Below are 17849 nucleotides of genomic sequence, written 5' to 3'. Positions count from 1 at the left end.
TGCAGGCATGTAGTCCAGTCTATCTTTGCAAACAAGGACAACTTTGATATTCAACCCTCTTGTAGAAAGCAGTAACTTGTACTAAGAAATAAGTAATGTTTGCAAACCATTACTTAGATATCAACCACTTGGCTAGCCAGATACGCTCTGGGAAGCAACAAATTGATGCGAATGTAATGGGACATGTAATACTGCTTGAACAAGACTATGCTCTGTGGTTGACTCCCACATCTTACAAAGAAACCACATTCAGAAACATCATATGGACATGGTTGAATGCCTCAAGTCTTGGTTAATGAATAACCTCCTTTTAAATGGGCTTACTGCTGGTCTCACAAGGTTTTCTATTTTGATTTTCTCTGGTCTCTTTAAAATTTCAGGAAAAAACTCTGAATCTCAAAATGCCTATGAGTAAGAATAAACTGTTTTTACTACTGGGAATGATCTGTTTGGAACAAGGTAAATCTGCAACTCTCTCTCTTTCCAAAGGTAAGTTTCAAAGAAACTATAGTTATCCTTGTCTGAAGGAATAACCTTTACTGTCAATGAGCATCATAACTCCAGATTCCTTTGGGAAAACCAGAGAAGCAAATATATTTTGGAGACCTAACTGTCTTTCATGTAATTATTTTGAACTTTTCTCCTGAAATCAGCATATAAAACTGGGAAAAACGTTTATGGAATACAACTTTGACAAGTTGCACTGATCTGGATTGTTCACTTATTTGGTCATGTTACACAACCCCATCCTCATTCATGGAACAAATTCTGGAAATCAGCATAAATTTTGAAGCATCTGTAATTTTTTGGAAAACTGTCTTGCTGGGAAATATGAAGCATGCTCACTGAGAATAGTTCTTGGCCGGTTTCTCCAGTCAGATTTGTGCCAATCCTGAGAATCATCATGTTTTCTCTCTTTGCTCCAATGAGTTCAGACTATAGCACATTTTATTTCTGAGGTACTGATGCTTCATTCAGTTGAAACAGTTAGAAAATAAGCTTCTGAACCAATATCACGGCTGCAGTGGGTTCGGAATCAAAAGGTTTAGTGTTATATCCATGCTTTGTCATTAATTAGCTGTGCATCTTTTTGATTCTTTGTTTTCCCATCTGTAAAGAAGTAACAGTACTTGATTCATAGGCATAGAATGGAGGGTTAAATGAGAAATTATTTGAATGAGCTTTGTATATTTTAACATATTAACCTAAATAGTTATGCTCTGAAGGATACGTTCTCTAGGAAAACTGTATGTTCATCCACCCAACTTTTCTAAGTGTCTACTCTGTGCTAGGAATTGTGCTAAACCTTAGAAATGCAGAGGTGAATAAAGACATAGAGTGTGCTTTTTTTTCTCAAGTAGTTCAGACTCCAATGAGGGAGAGAGACAAACAATTCACTATCACAATGTTGCATGGCAAAACTACAAAAGGGGAAAGAAAAAAGTACTACAGAGTAAAGAAGAGAGACACTTAAAACACATCTCGAGGAAATCAAGGAAGACTTCTCAGTTGAGGTGACCTCCAGGCTGAAGATAAGTATGAGAGGACTCAGCTAGCCAAAGAAGTGTGGTGATTGTGAGGCGGGGCTTTCCAGGCCTTTCTAGAAAACATAGAAAAGAATGATCTGCCATCCCTGGCAGTTGCAAACATCTTTAATCTAATGCCTCTCTTAACTGACAAGTGAAAAAAATTGAGGATAATAAGTAAATGCAATGTTTTCAGGGTCAAAATCTTTTCCATAAAGACAAAAAAGTTATTTCTTCCATTATCTGGCAACCCTTCTATCCTAACACCAGTCTGGTGTGTGAATCAAGACACAGTCTTCTCTCCACTCTCCTTGAACAATCTGCTACTTTCTACCCTCAGAGAGAATTAAATCTAATATCAAACTGTGTACCAGGTACCACAACCATGGTCTCACACTCAGTCCCCTGTGAGGGGGAAAAGATGAACACACAATTACAATCGAAGACAGACTATGGCATCATCCACGTACTGAAGGAATTAACTGAGCAACTTCTATGTATCAGGATCTGTGTTAGATAATGTTGGATATAGGTATCTCTGAGATTAAGTTCATATCTTTGAGGAGCTCACTGTCTAGTTAGCTTGAAAGTCAGACATAACCAGCCCAGCCAGCGTGACTCAGTGGTTGAGCACTGCCCTATGAACCAGGAGGTCAGGGTTCGATTCCTGGCCAGAGCACATGCCCAGGTTGGGGACTCGATCCCAAGTAGGAGGTGTGCAGGAAGCAAGTGATCAATGATTCCCTCATCATTGATATATATGTAATTTTAAAGTCAGAAATAACCATGATGTATGTAATTAATGTCATAGAAGTACAGAGTGCTGTGAAGAGCCTCTAAGGCAGGGGTGGGGAACGTCAGGCCCGTGGGCCTAATAAGGCCCGCAAAATCATTTGGTCTGGCCCTGCCAAGGCATTAGGGGTGAGTTAATAAATGTTTGATCAAATACAGCAGGCAAATTTTTAAGTTGATAGTTTTGCATGGCCCACAAATGATGTTATAAATACCCAAATGGCCCCTGGCAAAACAAAGGTTCCCCACCCCTGCTCTAGGGGTCCAGATTACTCATAAGCAAAAAGGGGCTGCATTCCTGCTAACCCAGTGAAGATCTATTTCGAAGGCCCTTAATCTTCATAGTAGAAAGTATTTTTTCATGCTACCTATGTTCTATGTGACAAAAGCTGAATAACCCTTCGTACTGCAAACCACAGCAAACCCCACAACTAACTTAAAGCCATTTTATAGTCTTTCTACATGATCCAGGCCCTACAGTTTTTCTTGCTCATAAGACTTTGCTGCTGTGTCCCTCAATCTCAGAAGCTATCTAATAATTTTTTTTTTGTCTTTTCATTTCTCCAGCTTCCACTTGTGGGCAGAGTCAAGTGAAGGCACAGCCCTGGAATTACCTGAATGGTTTTAGTCGCATTGTTGGGGGAAGCCAAGTGGTAAAGGGCTCTTACCCATGGCAGGTGAGTCTCAGAGAACATTATCTGGTGGGTAGACTATGAGCTGTTTTGGGATTTGATACTTCAAAATCACCTGCTACTCACAAGTGCACTCCATTCGGCCTAGCTCGTCATCAGAGATCTCATGAGTCTGTACAGGGGTTCAAGTCCCTCATGCTGTAAGACCAGTTATATTACAGAAAAGGTGTGTCCAGAATAGCTACATGCACTATTGGCTTGTTCCAAAAATTGAAAAAGACATCCCAAACTTTCAACTCCTAAAACAAAAATCCCACTTTAAGATGAAAAACTTTTAAATTTACAATTTAAAAAATAATTTTCTGATTCAATGCATAGATTTAAAATATACTTATCTCATTATAGTTAAAGATGACCAGGGAAATCAAAGGTGTCATATCCACAAGTCTACTTTATGTCTGAGGTTTAAGATTTGTACCTATTCCATATAACCTCTCAGGGAATAATCAAGCCTACTACCTTCTTAGTAGCTAATGTCTGAAGAATTCTGTCTCAGTCTAATTTCCTGGTCCTCCCCTGTCACAGAAATGTCTTTGTGCTTCTGCCCTTGGCCAGTGGTTTTCACATTTATTCTCCTTACAAGTCCCCCACCTTTATTTTTTACCCTGGGAGCCACACTATATTCTTGTCATTTACTTTTGCAAGTAGAGTAATAGCTCTTTATTTTTACTTTTCTTAAGCCAGTCATATGAACTTTTAGTCCAGTGGATATTTAGAATGGTTGGTCGATTGAGTTTGTATTCACTAGGTTGATGAATTAACTTGGTTGAAGAGTGAATTGATCAGTAGCTTACTTGGCATTTGGTTAGCTAGTCAATTCAGAAGTCCATATTCAAATCATAGTCAGGGATGAATCACTGACTTTTACTTACTTGCTCTTTATTATATTCTTAGCCTTTTCTCTGTATTAAATATTTTTTTCAATCATTCATTGAATAATATTTGGTCAAAAAGGGAAAAATTCTAATAAATTGCTTACTTTCTTATTCCAACAATGGAATTAAAAGTATTACTTGTACCCTGTAAGTCATTTTAGAGTCAAATCAAATATCATGAACAAGATAAACCAAAGATGGAGGCAGAGTAAAAAATAGGCTTGAAGAAGTTGTAGAGGTCAAACAGTTAAGAGTGCCAGAAAATTGTAGGTCCAGACTATTCCTCCAAGAGGCTTGGAGGATTTGGAGCACATGTTGTAAGACTCTTTAACCCTCCCCCATGGCCTTTCTCTCAGACCTGCTCATCTGGATTCTGCTGTATCTTACTATTCTTTTTCTTTCTCTTCATTTACAGATATTGTTTACATCGTTAGAGTAACAGTATGAATATTATTATAAAAATTAATAAATGCCATCAATGCATAAAAAATAAATACTATAGCCAATGATCTGAGATTAACCACCTGGGAACCAGGCTGGGAAGGTTCTGGTTCCAGCACTTCTCTTTTTTCTGAGCTGCAGTGAAATGAGTTTTATACCTTCACAGTCCATGATTGCTAATAGTTATGAAGAGTATATCTGGGTCTATTTTTCAGAATATGCTCAGTCTCCAGGTTTGGGGGATACCAGGGCATTAACTTACTCTTATTTAAGGTCTTTGCAATTCAGGTGTCTCTGAAACGAAGGCAGAAACATATTTGTGGTGGAACCATCATCTCTCCACAGTGGGTGATTACGGCTGCTCACTGCGTTGCAAACAGGTAGGGGAGGGCCCAGCACATGTATAAAGGGCAGATGACCTCTCTCTTCCCTTAGAATCAGCAACAATAACTCTTTAAAACAAGAACTGTGTGATGTATGCTTTAGTGAGAGAACATCTTAACTGCATAACACAAATGGGGCTCAGTGATGTTGTCAGAGGGTACTCAATCTGGTAGAAAACATAATCTCTTGCAGAAGTAGTTAAATATGAATGGACATTAATAAAGAATAATATCCAAGTGAGAAAAAGCATCACAAAGATATATTTGTGAAAGTTTTCTCCTGGTTTTCCTAAATTTCAGTGAAAAAGAATCATGCAGTTCATTATGCATCTTAAGAAGTGTATAAAAGAGAACAAATAAAGGCCAGTAAAACATCAAGAAGGCTCCCACATCTTTCATATTGATCCCGCCTCTATGAGCTTCAATCTAACAACTTCCATCCTTAATCCACTTTCTTGGGTGTTTCAAATGTTCTATTGTTGCCAGTGCTCTTGATGTTCATTAGGCTGCAATCAAGGTCATGACCCCATATTTATCCTATTTCAAATCTGCAAAGATGAGTAAGACATAATTCCTGCCTCCAGAGAGTTGACAGTCTAAAGAAGAATCACTTAATAATTCCCCTAATGTGGCAGGTGCCTAGGTTAGGGAGTTGCTATGTGTTAGGTTAGGTACTTAAGATAGCCAAGAGCCAGTAAAGTATATCAAGAGAAAAGTAAAGCTTTTCTAGTTATTTTTTTATAAAATCTGGGAGCAAAGGGTCCCAAAAGATGGCAAGCCCAAAGCTCTTAATCCATCTCAATTCATCCCATCCTGTTCCTTTCAGATAAGTTTGCTTCAGGAAGGGAAATAGAATGGTCTTTCTCTAAATTATAAACATAAAGGAAGTAGGAAGATTCCCACCTCCCATTGTTGTAATCAGTCCAAAGTCCTGAGAGGGCATGCTCTCTGGGACAGCAGAGTTATGGTGCTGTTGTGCCGTTCACAATGTACATTCTGCATTAGCTCTCTGACAGTAAAGCAACATACTTAGTGGGGATCACAAGTCACTCGCTGATACTGAGGCCAGGCCAACCACCTAGGGTAGCTAAATGAAGTCCACTACAGCTTTAGACCCCTGAATTACAAAGTATCTACAGCTTTAGACATTTTATAAATGAAATTGCAGAGCACTCGATTTATTACATCATTGACTCCTGCGGCCATTCATTACTACTCCCCAATCAAATTGAAAACCTCTGCATTTTTAGCAAGAGTGTGGGAATCATTCTCACTTTCTCTGTCTGGCAGCCTCCTACCCCCCCCCCATTATCCATCCATGCCATTTTGAAGAGGCCACTTTGTCAATCATTACAATTGTACTCAGAGGCTCAATGAAATCAATTCATTCTACTACTTCCTCTTTAATAGAAATATTGCATCGAGTTTGAATGTTACTGCTGGAAAACATGACTTGAGCCATAAAGAGCCAGGAGAGCAAACCCTCACCATTGAAAGCATCATCATACACCCCCAATTCTCCACCAAAAAACCAATGGATTATGACATTGCTCTTTTGAAGATGGCTGGCACCTTCCATTTTGGTAAACATTTCAGGCTCACTCTGAATTATCTATCCCATGTTCTCCATAAATTCTGTTCTATAGCACATTCCTTATAGTACATGATATGCCCAGCAATTCTGGGTCATGGACTTAGAGACAGGGGTTAGGGGTGGAGGGTCCCCTACCTGAAACACTTTTGCTTATAGCTTCAGATATAGGATTATGTAGAGTGTCTTTCTTTGTCTGACAAGTGACACCTGAAAGTGTCAGGAAGAAATATCACAACTCTTACAAGATTTTGGGGGGACCACCTAGATGCCAGTGGGTGAGTGCATCTGGTGACCTTTCCTCCATGCCCTGCCTTGCTCTTTTTTCAGGCCCGTCTGTGGGGCCCATGTGTCTTCCAGAGCCAGGAGAACAATTTAAGGCTGGATTGATTTGCACGACTGCAGGCTGGGGCCGCCTGACTGAAAGTAAGAACTTCTATGCCTCTACCCTTAACCAGATGTCAGAACTTTCTGTTGGGTAATCCAAAAATAGAATTTTTAATCTGTTATTTTTTAAGAAAACAGTTGTGCAAACATGTTTTAAAAGAGGAAATATAAAAATGTACTTAGAAGTTCAGGTCTTTTCAAAAGACACAAACCTGACTGGAGCAGGCATCTTCGACTCAGAAAGGGTAGAAGAGTGGCTTGCTGGGGCTCTCATCTCTGTGTGTTCTAGATGGCATCCTCCCGCAAGTCTTGCAAGAAGTGAACCTGCCCATCTTGACCCAGGAGGAGTGTGTGGCAGCTCTGCTAACCCTAAATAAGCCCATCAGTGGGCAGACCTTTCTCTGCACAGGCTTCCTTGATGGAGGGAGAGATGCATGTCAGGTAGGTGGGAGCAGCTAGGGGTGGGCAAACTTTTTGACTCGAGGGCCACAATGGGTTCTTAAACTGGACCGGAGGGCCGGAACAAAAGCATGGATGGAGTGTTTGTGTGAGCTAATATAAATTCAAAGTAAACATCATTACATAAAAGGGTACGGTCTTTTTTTTTTAGTTTTATTCATTTCAAACGGGCCGGATCCGGCCCGCGGGCCGTAGTTTGCCCACGGCTGAGATGGGTCCCAGGCAGGGCTGCCCTCAGCTGTAAGAATGGACTCTGAAAGGAGGTGTCAAGAGTGGCAGGAGAGGTTTGAGTCAAAATAAAGAGACAGCTTGAACAACCTGTTTATACCAGGGAGTGTGGATTCAGAAGAGGTCTTCCACTTTTTCCAAAAGACTAAGTAACAGATAATGTCAATAATGAGCTCAGGGTTCTCCACCTCTGAAGAATGGCTGGCTCTTTCCTATCTAGAAGTTTCAAGTTCATGTATAACAGGAACCTTCCTTTCCTTCCATCCCTCCTGCTGAGCAAGACCTGAGGTCATTTTTACTACTGGGCAAGACTTCTTTGAGCCTGCAAGATGAGACGGGAACAGGAAGACAGCCTGATTGTGTGATGAAAGCCTAGGATGCGGAGAAGGAGGTGGAGCTGATAGGCTCCGATGATACCCAAGGGTCTAATGTGAGCTGTGCTTGCCTGTTCTCCCAGGCCCGAGTCCAAATTATTAGAAGTGAAGAAATGTCATTCATCCTCATCTAGCATCTTTATGGGGGGGAAAGCGTGAGCACTTTGGGGCAAAGACACTGATCATGATGGTAACAGAGGCTTTTCCCCCTCCAGGGAGATTCAGGAGGTTCCCTCATGTGCCGAAATAAGAGAGGGACTTGGACTCTCGCTGGTGTGACTTCCTGGGGTTCGGGCTGTGGTCGAGGCTGGAGGAACAATGTGCAGAAAGACGATCAAGGATCCCCTGGGATCTTCACAGATCTTAGTAAAGTGCTTCCCTGGATCCGCAAACACATCCGCATTGGTAATAAAGCTAGCACCTAAGGCCAAGAAGCTAGGGCCAGAGAGGGCCTCAGCAGAGTCCAGGCCTCAGCAGAGTCAGGGCCACTGCGCAGACAGGCTCTGCTTCTGTTCTTAGGGCAACACATCAGGACTGTGGTATTTCCTAAGGCTAAAACAAGAGGAAAACATGGTGCCTGGTACATCATACAAACAGTCAATGAAACATGAATGCATCCATCCTAGCCTTTTCAAATTTGCCTTTAATTTAAACTATGTCAGCTGGTGATATGTACTCACCACTTCTCAACTGTGCTAGCAAGATTCAGCATGCAATAGTATAGATCAGTGGTCATCGAGCACCGGGGACAATGTCTGGAGACATTTTTGGTTGTCACAACTAGGGGGAGGGGAGGGAGTGACATTAGCATCCAGTGGATAGAGGCCATGGATGCTGCTAAACCTCCTACAACGCACAGGACAGGCCCCGCAAAAAAGAATAATGCAGACCCAAATGTTAGCAATGCCCTGGTTGAGAAGGCCTTATACAGATCTAAGTACTGTAAGTCTGAAAAGGCCTTGGTCTACATATGCCTTCTACTAGCCTGACCAGTGAGTTAACTGAAACTTCATTTCTGCCTCCAAATCACCCTTAATTGTTTTCTTAACTGGTGGCTTCCAGCCCCAATAGGGCTTCTGTTTTTCCCCAAAGGGATTCATTAAAATTGATTCAGTAAGAACTTGGTTTTGTTTTCATGTATATGGTCTGGTGGCAGGTACCTGCACCCTCAGTTCAAGCTATAGCTATCCCAACAATTCTTTTGTGGTTGTGGTGAGTTATTCCATCTTGAGCTTCCCTTCTCATGTAAAACAAGAGGGGTGGGCCAGATGACCTCTTCTTGCTCTGTGTAACCTCCAAGCTAATCTGGGCCTGTCTCTTAGTTCCCCTGCTTAATAAACAGAGTGACATCATCTCCTTAAAACAAAAAGGCCACTTTCTGCTTTGTCAACTTGTCCCTTCTGTTCTTTCCATAGATTACATTCTCATTAGTTGCATATTGACTTGAAAATCTCTGCACTTTTAAGCCAGGGAGTTGCTAACTTCTTGAAATATTGTTTAGGATACCACAAACCTTGAATTGCATCTTTCCTTTTCTTCCCTAGGGAAACGGAGAAAGAGCTCCAGAGGTGGGTATTTCTCCAGTCCGCTCCCCCAAAAGCATGACTTATATGTCAGTTCGCTTTATAATCAAACGTCTTCCTCAGCAAGAGCTGTCCTTGCGCACTAGGTACAGAGCCACCACTTCGAAATCCCTGCCGGTCAGGACCCTCACCCAGCTGGAGCCCCAGATTCCCTCCCATTTCCCATCCTGTACATCCAGAGCTCCCTCTCAATTCAGCAAACATTTGCCAGATCCTTGCTTTGCGCCAGAGACTTGAAGGAGGAGGATAAGGTGGTGCAGATGTGTTCAAGAAGCAACACACCTTGCCCTGAAAGTGCCCTTACTTATCCAGGGGACTCACCCCGGTGTTATGTTGCAACACGGCAATGGATTCACTCTGTGACTTGGGGAAGCTTCTTTCTACTTCTGGACCTTAGTTTCTTCATTCATAAAGAAAAGAGTTTGGACCAGATGGTTTCTAAGGCATCTTGAGCTCAAATCTCTGGTGGTTCTGAGAGTCTGTGGAACTACCTACAAGGAGCAATGTGAGGAAGAGTACCCTGAGAGCGCAGAGGAATAAGTGGCTCTTCTGGCAGGAAAAAAAAAAAAGGCAGGGAGGCTTTGAAGCACAGACATCTTCTCTTCTAAGTTGAATCTTGAAGGACAAAGGTTGAGAAGAATTTTGTCAGGTGGCAATGGGATTCAGGTAAAGAAAAATATTCCAGCTGCCATCCTGGATGGGTACTAAAGGATGGAGATAGGAAAATGTAGGTTGTAATGGAGATCAGTCATCTCAAAGCAGCTGAAGTTAGGATAGGTGATAGGTTAATGAGGGAGATTAGAAAGATAATGTGAGACCACCGTTATGGAAATTTGAATGCCAGTCAAAACAGGAAGTTGATTAAATAGATTAGAGCTATAGTTCAGTGGTATAAGAGCCACACATAGGGTGTGTGTGTATGTATATGTATGTGTGTGTGTATATATATATATCTCAAAGGGGAAAACAATTCGAGGTGGATTTATGAGATTATACATTAGTTCAAGAGACAAGAAATATAAGCTTGACCTAGGGCAAGGGCCAGAGTATGAGGAGGGAACAGAAACAAGAAGAATTAGTACTTGTTTGTCATTTAGATGAAGGGTGGAGAGGGGGAAATCAAGGATGCTACCGAAGTTTTAGGCAGGACAGACTAAGAAAGGGGCCGATAAAAATAATCAAAGCCAAAGTGGAAGCACTCTTGCATACCCAGACAAATTTCATTTGTAGCATGTTAAGTTTCAGGGGCGATACCTAGGAGACGATTGAAAAATCAGGTCTAAAGTTTAGAAATGTAGAGATGATAGTTGAAACTGAGGGTATGAATGACACTGGTCAGAGGGCCCAGGTCGAAAGAGATGAAAATTAATGACAGAACCTGGGAACTACCTGTATTTATAGAATGGAGTATGAGGTCAGAGAAAGAAGAGGGAAGGGAAAAATAATCATAGAATCTCAAGGTTAAGCAGGACCTAAAAGGAACAAAAATAAACAAAAGGCATCTGGAACCAAGGCAGGAAAAGGTTTCGTGAAAAAAGGAAGCATGCATAACGAAGATCCAGGCGGTCCCAGCGTCTGTCTGGGTCCTGGAAAGCGAGGGCTGCTGTGACTAGCCATTGTTGTTAGCCTGATTCTGTGGCTTCCCTCCCAGCCGCATGCAGGGAGAAGGATCCTGTGGTCAGGGAGTCGGAGGGGGAGCTGCACTTCCCAGAGAGCCCCTACCTCTATTATGACAGCAAGCAGTGAGTAGCCCCCTCTGCTACTCCTCCCCTGACTCCTACCTCCGGTCTGACTGTGCCCAGTAACTGGGACAGCCACTTTCTGTCTAGAAATAACAACCTCCTGACGTATCTGCCTGCAGACTTTGTGTCTGGACCCTGTTGGTACCCGAGGACATGCATGTGTTACTCCGCTTTTCCCACTTGGATGCAGAGTCTTGTGACCACAATTACCTGTCAATGCATTCTTTAGAAGACAGACTTCTTGGTGAGTGGATTTCCACACTGGCAAATGGACACCAGTGCTCAGAGGGCTTCGTGGGGCCTGGATACAGTATGTCTGGCACTGAGCCATCTGTACCCACCACATTTCCTGTCTCCCACTTTTGAAATTCAGCATGGATGGTGGAAAGGAATTAAATCTGGGGCTGTGTGATGGTTGGGAGGCCACAGTCAATTTTACTCGCTGCATCGGCTTCCCATGGAACCAGGCTTCCGAGCTCATTTCAGACCTGGAGCCTATCAGGAGTAAAATGTAGGCACCCTGCAGGGCCCCTGCCTCCCAGGCAGCATGGGGCTTTTCTAGGCATGAAAACCGTCTTTCCCTGTCTCGTCCAGCTAAAAGTAAAAATGGATACTCATGAGTAGGAGAGAAAAGTTGCTTATATAAAACACAGAAATGAAGGGGCGTTTCTGTGGTTCTTAACTGGAGGTGATTTTGCCTCCCAGGAGATGGTTGGCAGTGTCTTAGAAGCTTTTTTGGTATCACAGCTGCAGGGAGAAGTACGGGCATCTAGAGGTCAGAGGCCAGGAATGTGCAAAACACCCTACAATGCACAGGAGCCTGAACACAAAGAACGTTCCAGTTCAAAATGTCAGTAGTGCCAAGGTTGAGAAACCCCGGGTTAAATGATCCTGTACTATCATGACAAGTTCAGGTCTCCTTCAGTCTTTGAATGGGTGCTGTTTTCTAGACTGTGAACAAAGAATCTTCTTATGTTGCAGGGAAATTCTGTGGAGAAAGCCTCGTTTCATCAGTTCTTGTTGCCTCCAACTCTTTGAGGCTGAAGTTCATCTCTGATGCCACAGATTATGCCGTTGGTTTTAATCTCACCTACAAAGCTCTTAAACCAAACTACCTTCCTGGTAAAACCATTTTTCTTTTATCACACACTATCCAGGTCTTTTGTAAAAGTTGAGGCCCCATAGGAATTGGGTGAGGGGCAGGGAGCCCCCTCCCAAGGCCCCCTTGGCTCCAAGGTGGAGAGGAGCACAGGCCTGTGAATCAGCATAGAGCAGGTACAGGTGTGCTGGTGTGAGACGCCAGGCACAGCGCTCCTATGGTGCTGCGATTGCACACCTAAGTGAGCTGAGCATGCCCAGTGAGTTCTGGAAAATCAGTGCATGAACCTCTTCCTTCTTGCTGGCTCAGCCTGCAGATTCAGGTCACGCATCATTTGTGGGAGACAAGAGGAAAAACAAAGGGGTTCCTCTTTGTTTGGCTGATGCCACAGTTTACATGTTTTCCCTTGTATTTCAGATTCCGGTTGCAGTTCCTTGGCTGTCCTTTTTGAAGAAGGCCTCATACAGAGTCTTCATTATCCTGAAGATTACAATGACATGGCCAACTGTAACTGGGTATTTCAAGCCCCCAAACACTACCTAATTAAGGTACTGACTCTGGCTCCCCTTCCTTTGCTATGGTATCTCCACAGAATAGCTAACAGAAGCACCACAGGGCAGCTTTTTATCTGATATATTCACTGCTGTAACCCTAGTCCCTAGTCCCTAGTATCTGGCATACAAAGCTCTCAACAAATACTTGTAAAATAACAGACCAGCCTATTTCTCCCTGTAACTACCCACACTCACCACCAGATGGCAATTGCACACTTCACTTTTCGTTGAAGTGCTGCCTTAGTCTTTGTACCTGGTAAAATTGTTTTATCATTCCCTAGTCCAGTGGTTCGCAAACTCATTAGTCAACAGAGCCAAATATCAACAGTACAACGATTGAAATTTCTTTTGAGAGCCAAATGCTTTAAACTTAAACTATATAGGTAGGTACACTGTTATTAACTTAATTAGGGTACTCCTAAGGCTTAGGAAGAGCCACACTCAAGGGGCCAAAGAGCCGCATGTGGCTCGCGAGCCGCAGTTTGCCGACCACAGCCCTAGTCTCTTCTAGAAACACTCTAAGTGATGGTTAACAAAAGGCGATGACAGTGAGGCCCAAATCATCTGCTCTTGTGCAGAGGGGACAGGGCAAGCACAGAGGAACCAGCATCGAGCAGGTACAGGTGCACTGGTGTGAGCGTCATGACATGTACTGGAAGGTGAAGCGCAGGTCAATGTATGGAGAACCTTGAATGCCTGGATACAGAGTTTACTCAGCACTCGATTAGTGGTGTTGGTGCCCATTTGTTCATTAAACACTAGTGAGCCATCTGCACAGAGATGCCTCCGGTAGTTGAAGGTGAGACTGCATTCACAGTGAGGTGGAACTAGGCATTTATTTAGAAGTCTTTCTCTTAAAATGATAATTGAAAGCAAGAGAACATGAAGTTGAGAAAGTAGAGTAGAAAATAAAGGGGGAAGAATAGGGTGAACAATACCACAAAGTTCTCAGATGTTCAAGAGGCAAAAAGTGATCTGAAACCCAGGAGAACCAAATTAGTGTCATGTTATAACTGTCTAGAGAATGGAGCCTTTAACTTAGAACATAAAACAAAATAAACAAACAAAATGATGTGGGCAACACTTTGAATTTACTACACAAAGTCAGAATTTAAAGAGAAGGAGGACTGAGTACTCATTGTCCAGTCCCCACCTCAGCCCCCAATAAAAAGGTAGAATAACTGGACTGGACAACTGACCAACAGAGAGGAGGCAGAAGTGTCTGAAATATCAAATTAAGTCCAGTCTCAGGAGCAGAAACAAGATCACACAGGTCTTACCAATGAGTGGGAGAAGAAGACACAGAGGAGGTGAGCATAGATCTTTTCCTAAAAGTTCCTGAAACCCAAACACAGGCAGGGCAGGTGTTTCAGGAGGAAGAAGTATTAAGGGGAGATATGTTATTAGTGATGGAGGATAAAAGTTTAAGAATGAGCATTTTCTGGAAGGAGGATGAAGACACATTTAGTTGAAAATCTGAACGTGCCAGAGCTAGAAGTGATTTAAAAACAGCTATTCAATAAATGTCCACGGAGTGCTGAGCATCCGTGAAATGAGGCTCTCACACCCCCAGTGACAGGATCATCCCAGGCCTCAGCCAAGACAGTAATTTGGAAATTAGCATGGCAAGTCATAACTGTGTGCTTACCACGACTCAGAGAGAAAGGGTTTACTTCAAGAAAGCATCCCAGTAAGGGTTTAAGAAATGTTTGAATGAATCCTGTGTCTGACTCGGCTCCTTCTCCCCATGCCTACATTCACCATGAACGACCATTTGCCTCCGCTTTTGTCCTATCCATGCAGTCCTGCGTCTCCGGCTGAGTGTGCAGGCTCCATGGAACCCTATCATCTGTATGCTTACAATGTGAACTCCTGCTTCATCAGCCCTTCATCCCACTGCTCTTCTCTTCGCACTCAACTGGCCAGTGCTATCCAACTGCTCAAATATTGTTCTTTGCTCCTCCTAGAAAAGAGCAAGGGAGCTTAAGTATTTGCATATTTTCCCAACCTTACATTTGGATTATATTTGGTCACTTATATGTTTCAGCAGGTTTTGAGAGCCTATGGTATAGCATAGGAAACTAAGTAACTTAACCCTCTCATGAACATTCCACTAACTTTCTCGTCTAAGGTCGAACTCCAGAGCAAGTTGCGCAATCCAAACTTCTCTACCTAATCAAAATCAGGTAATCCGTCCCTATTATTTCCTCTGGATGTAATGTGGAGTCTTCTCAGCTTTCCTTTCAGAATCTGGAAATAGAGGAGAGTGGAGACTGCACTTCCGACTACGTGACAGTGCACAGGGATGTAGAAAGGAAGAAGGAAATAGGTGTGTGTTCCTGGAGTTCAGCTGCCCTGGTTTGTGTTTGGACCCAGTCCTTTTGGGGAATAAAAAGGATCTGGTTCAATGGTCCCTCATTCTCCCCCATCCCTCCCTACGCTCTCACCACCTCCACTTCCTCTTCTCCTACATCAGGGGCAGGAAAAGCAAGAGGGAGAATCACAGGACCGTTTGAACAGAAAATACGGACAGCCCACATGAGCAAAGGGACAGAAAGAGAAAGTGCTATGGAAATAGGAGTGTTTGAGAGTTAAACAGAATAGAAATGTTGATGAGATTAAAAACATATTTTTAAAAAGCCAACTAGTGACATCCACCAGGAAAGTTTATTTCCTAACAGTTACCTAAAGGACAATTATTTTTTTCTTTAATGCAATGTCACGTCTACTTGCTGGCCCTTGACCGTGTCTCGCCTGGGCTTGGCTTGACCCAGCTCGGTTGTGTGGCTTTGCTGCCCCAGCCCCTGTGCTGAGCTCCTCTGGTGTGATGCTCATCAGCTTCCAGTCAGATGAAAATGTGACCTTCAGAGGCTTTCAGGCTACAGTCTCCTTCATCCCTGAAACAGGTAAGAAGGAAGAGGCACCAGGTCCACATTCTCATCCTCATAACGTGTTAATCAAGTCTCATCATTTGCAGCAGTTCTGTTCTAGAAAGTCGCCATAAACACTGAAATTAGTGAATACTGAACCAGTGCTCCTAGGGAAGATGCAGGGTTAGGCTCCTCTGAGCCTCTGGTTTGATATTTATTTCTGTTGAACGTCACGTTATTTAATATATATTGTTGATTCATTAACACTGAACTCACAGCCAATACCCTGTAACTCAAACCTGAACAAAGCTTATCTATCACAGGCATCTTCAAAGGCAGTATAGCCTCCTTGCACTTAGGAACACCAGATGGCACTTCAGCACAAAGCTCAGGGCCATTTTAAATAGCAAAATCACCAACAAATCACACAAAAACGCAACAACAACAAAAAACACACCCCACAACAAAACATGGCACTAAAGAGACCATGGCAAGAACACTTAACTGATAGTATGAGAGCTGAAACAAGAAGGCAGAGTGTCACCTCCTTAGGCCTCAGTGAGGGACACCTGCATGTGGTGACTCAAATTCTTCACAAATGTCCATGAATGACCTTGGAAATACCAGGAATGCTAGTTTTGAGTTGCAAATAAATGTTAGTGAGTAGGTAAGTTTGCAAATAAAGAATCCTCAAAGGATGAGGATCAACTGCATATCTGAATCTTGGCCTATGCTTACTAGATCTGTGACCTCAGAGTCATCTAAGGTTCATTTACTTCAACCTTACAATGGGTGACTAACACATGCCTAGTAAGAATGTAGTGAGGATTAAATCAGATAAGGTATGCTTGGTCAAGAGCAGGTGTGTGACACGTAACAGGGGCTCCAAAATGTGAAATATCTTCACCAACCCCCAGTCCCTAGACACCTGAATTACAGTTTCCTTCCAAGCCCTCACACCCATGAACACTTTGTCCAAACCCCACAAAGCTTCTCAAGTTGTTCATTCTTGTTAGGGGGTAAGCAGCTACTTATGGCAAAGCCAGGTTACAGTTAAGATACTACACTTCTTAGTTAAAATACCCAGAGTTCAGCTAACTGAGATGCCCCATAATTATAACAATAATAATGTTCTGCGTCCCAAGCACTGGCCTGGTTTGTGTGACCTGAGCATTATATTATGCTTACACCCAGATTTAAACATCTCCAGATCAGAAGATGAATCAATGTTTCTGGAGACATGGAATGTCCTTCCTGAAGAATACAATGCGTCCGGTAAGCTGGTATTTTGTGTGTGTTTCTTTAATCCTCACTGGAGGAGTGAGAATATTTTTTCCATTGATTTTTAGAGAGAGTGGGAAGGAAGAGGTAGAAGGGAGGGGGGAGAAAGAGAGAGAGAGAAACATTGACGTGAAAGAGACACATTGATTGGCTGCCTCTGGCTTGTGCCCTGACCAGAGCCAGGGATTAAACCTGAAACTGAGGTATGTGCCCTTGACTGAGAATTAAACCCAAGACCCTTTGGTCCATGAGTTGATGCTTTAACCACTGAGCAACCGGCCAGGGCCAGTGAGCTGTTTTGAGGAATGTGACCAAGAGATACACATAGAGAGTTTCAGCCAGCATTCAATCAGAGAACCCCAAAAGACATGTCAGAGTCCTCACCTCCAGTACCCCAGAAGGTGACCTTATTGGGAGAATCTTTAGAGAGGTAATCAAGTTAAAGTGAGGTCACGTGTGGGGACCCCAATCCAATATGACTGGTGTCCTCATAAAAGGGGAAATTTGGATGCAGAGAGAGACACACGCACACAGAGAGGACGTCACATGAACATGAAGGCAGACACTGGGGTGATGCAGTGTCTTTAAGCCAAGGAACAGCGAAGTTTTCCAGCAAACCACCAGAAGCTAGGGGAGAGGCATGGCAGAGCGTCTCTCTCACAGCCCTCGGAAGGAACCAACCGTTCCAGCACCTTTATCTCGGACTTCTAGTCTCCAGAACTGTGACACAATAAATTTCTGTTTTCCTAAGACACCAGTTTGTGATGTTTTGTTGCGGCAGGTCTGGCAAGCTAATACACCAGGAACTGGCTTACATGACTGTGGGGCGGACTAAGCAAGTCAGTCCAGGGGGCAGTCCTAAGGGAAGCTCACACACAGGACACTGGCATGCACAGGCATGGCTGAAGCCGTTCTCCACAGGTGGAATTTCTCCTCTCCTCCGGGCAAGCCTCAGCTCTGCTTTTAAGGCCT

General features: G+C 43.1%; 1 protein-coding gene across 1 annotated transcript; it reads left to right on the top strand.

Annotated features, from left to right (window-relative positions):
- The first annotated feature begins 401 nt into the window (after positions 1 to 401).
- OVCH2 (ovochymase 2) lies at positions 402 to 17560 on the top strand. Its single transcript, XM_014545904.1, has 16 exons — positions 402 to 489; positions 2886 to 2995; positions 4615 to 4706; positions 6120 to 6292; positions 6631 to 6726; positions 6977 to 7128; positions 7964 to 8153; positions 9293 to 9316; positions 10983 to 11073; positions 11193 to 11317; positions 12055 to 12195; positions 12590 to 12720; positions 14962 to 15055; positions 15501 to 15632; positions 16782 to 16871; positions 17375 to 17560. Exons 1-16 carry the CDS (start codon positions 402 to 404, stop codon positions 17425 to 17427), a joined length of 1782 nt encoding a protein of 593 aa, XP_014401390.1. The 3' UTR covers positions 17428 to 17560.
- The last annotated feature ends 289 nt before the right edge of the window (positions 17561 to 17849 follow it).

Source organism: Myotis brandtii, unplaced genomic scaffold (assembly GCF_000412655.1).
Source record: "Myotis brandtii unplaced genomic scaffold, ASM41265v1 scaffold422, whole genome shotgun sequence".
NCBI classification, from domain to species: Eukaryota; Metazoa; Chordata; class Mammalia; order Chiroptera; family Vespertilionidae; genus Myotis; species Myotis brandtii.
This window is presented reverse-complemented; position numbering and strand designations above follow the sequence as displayed.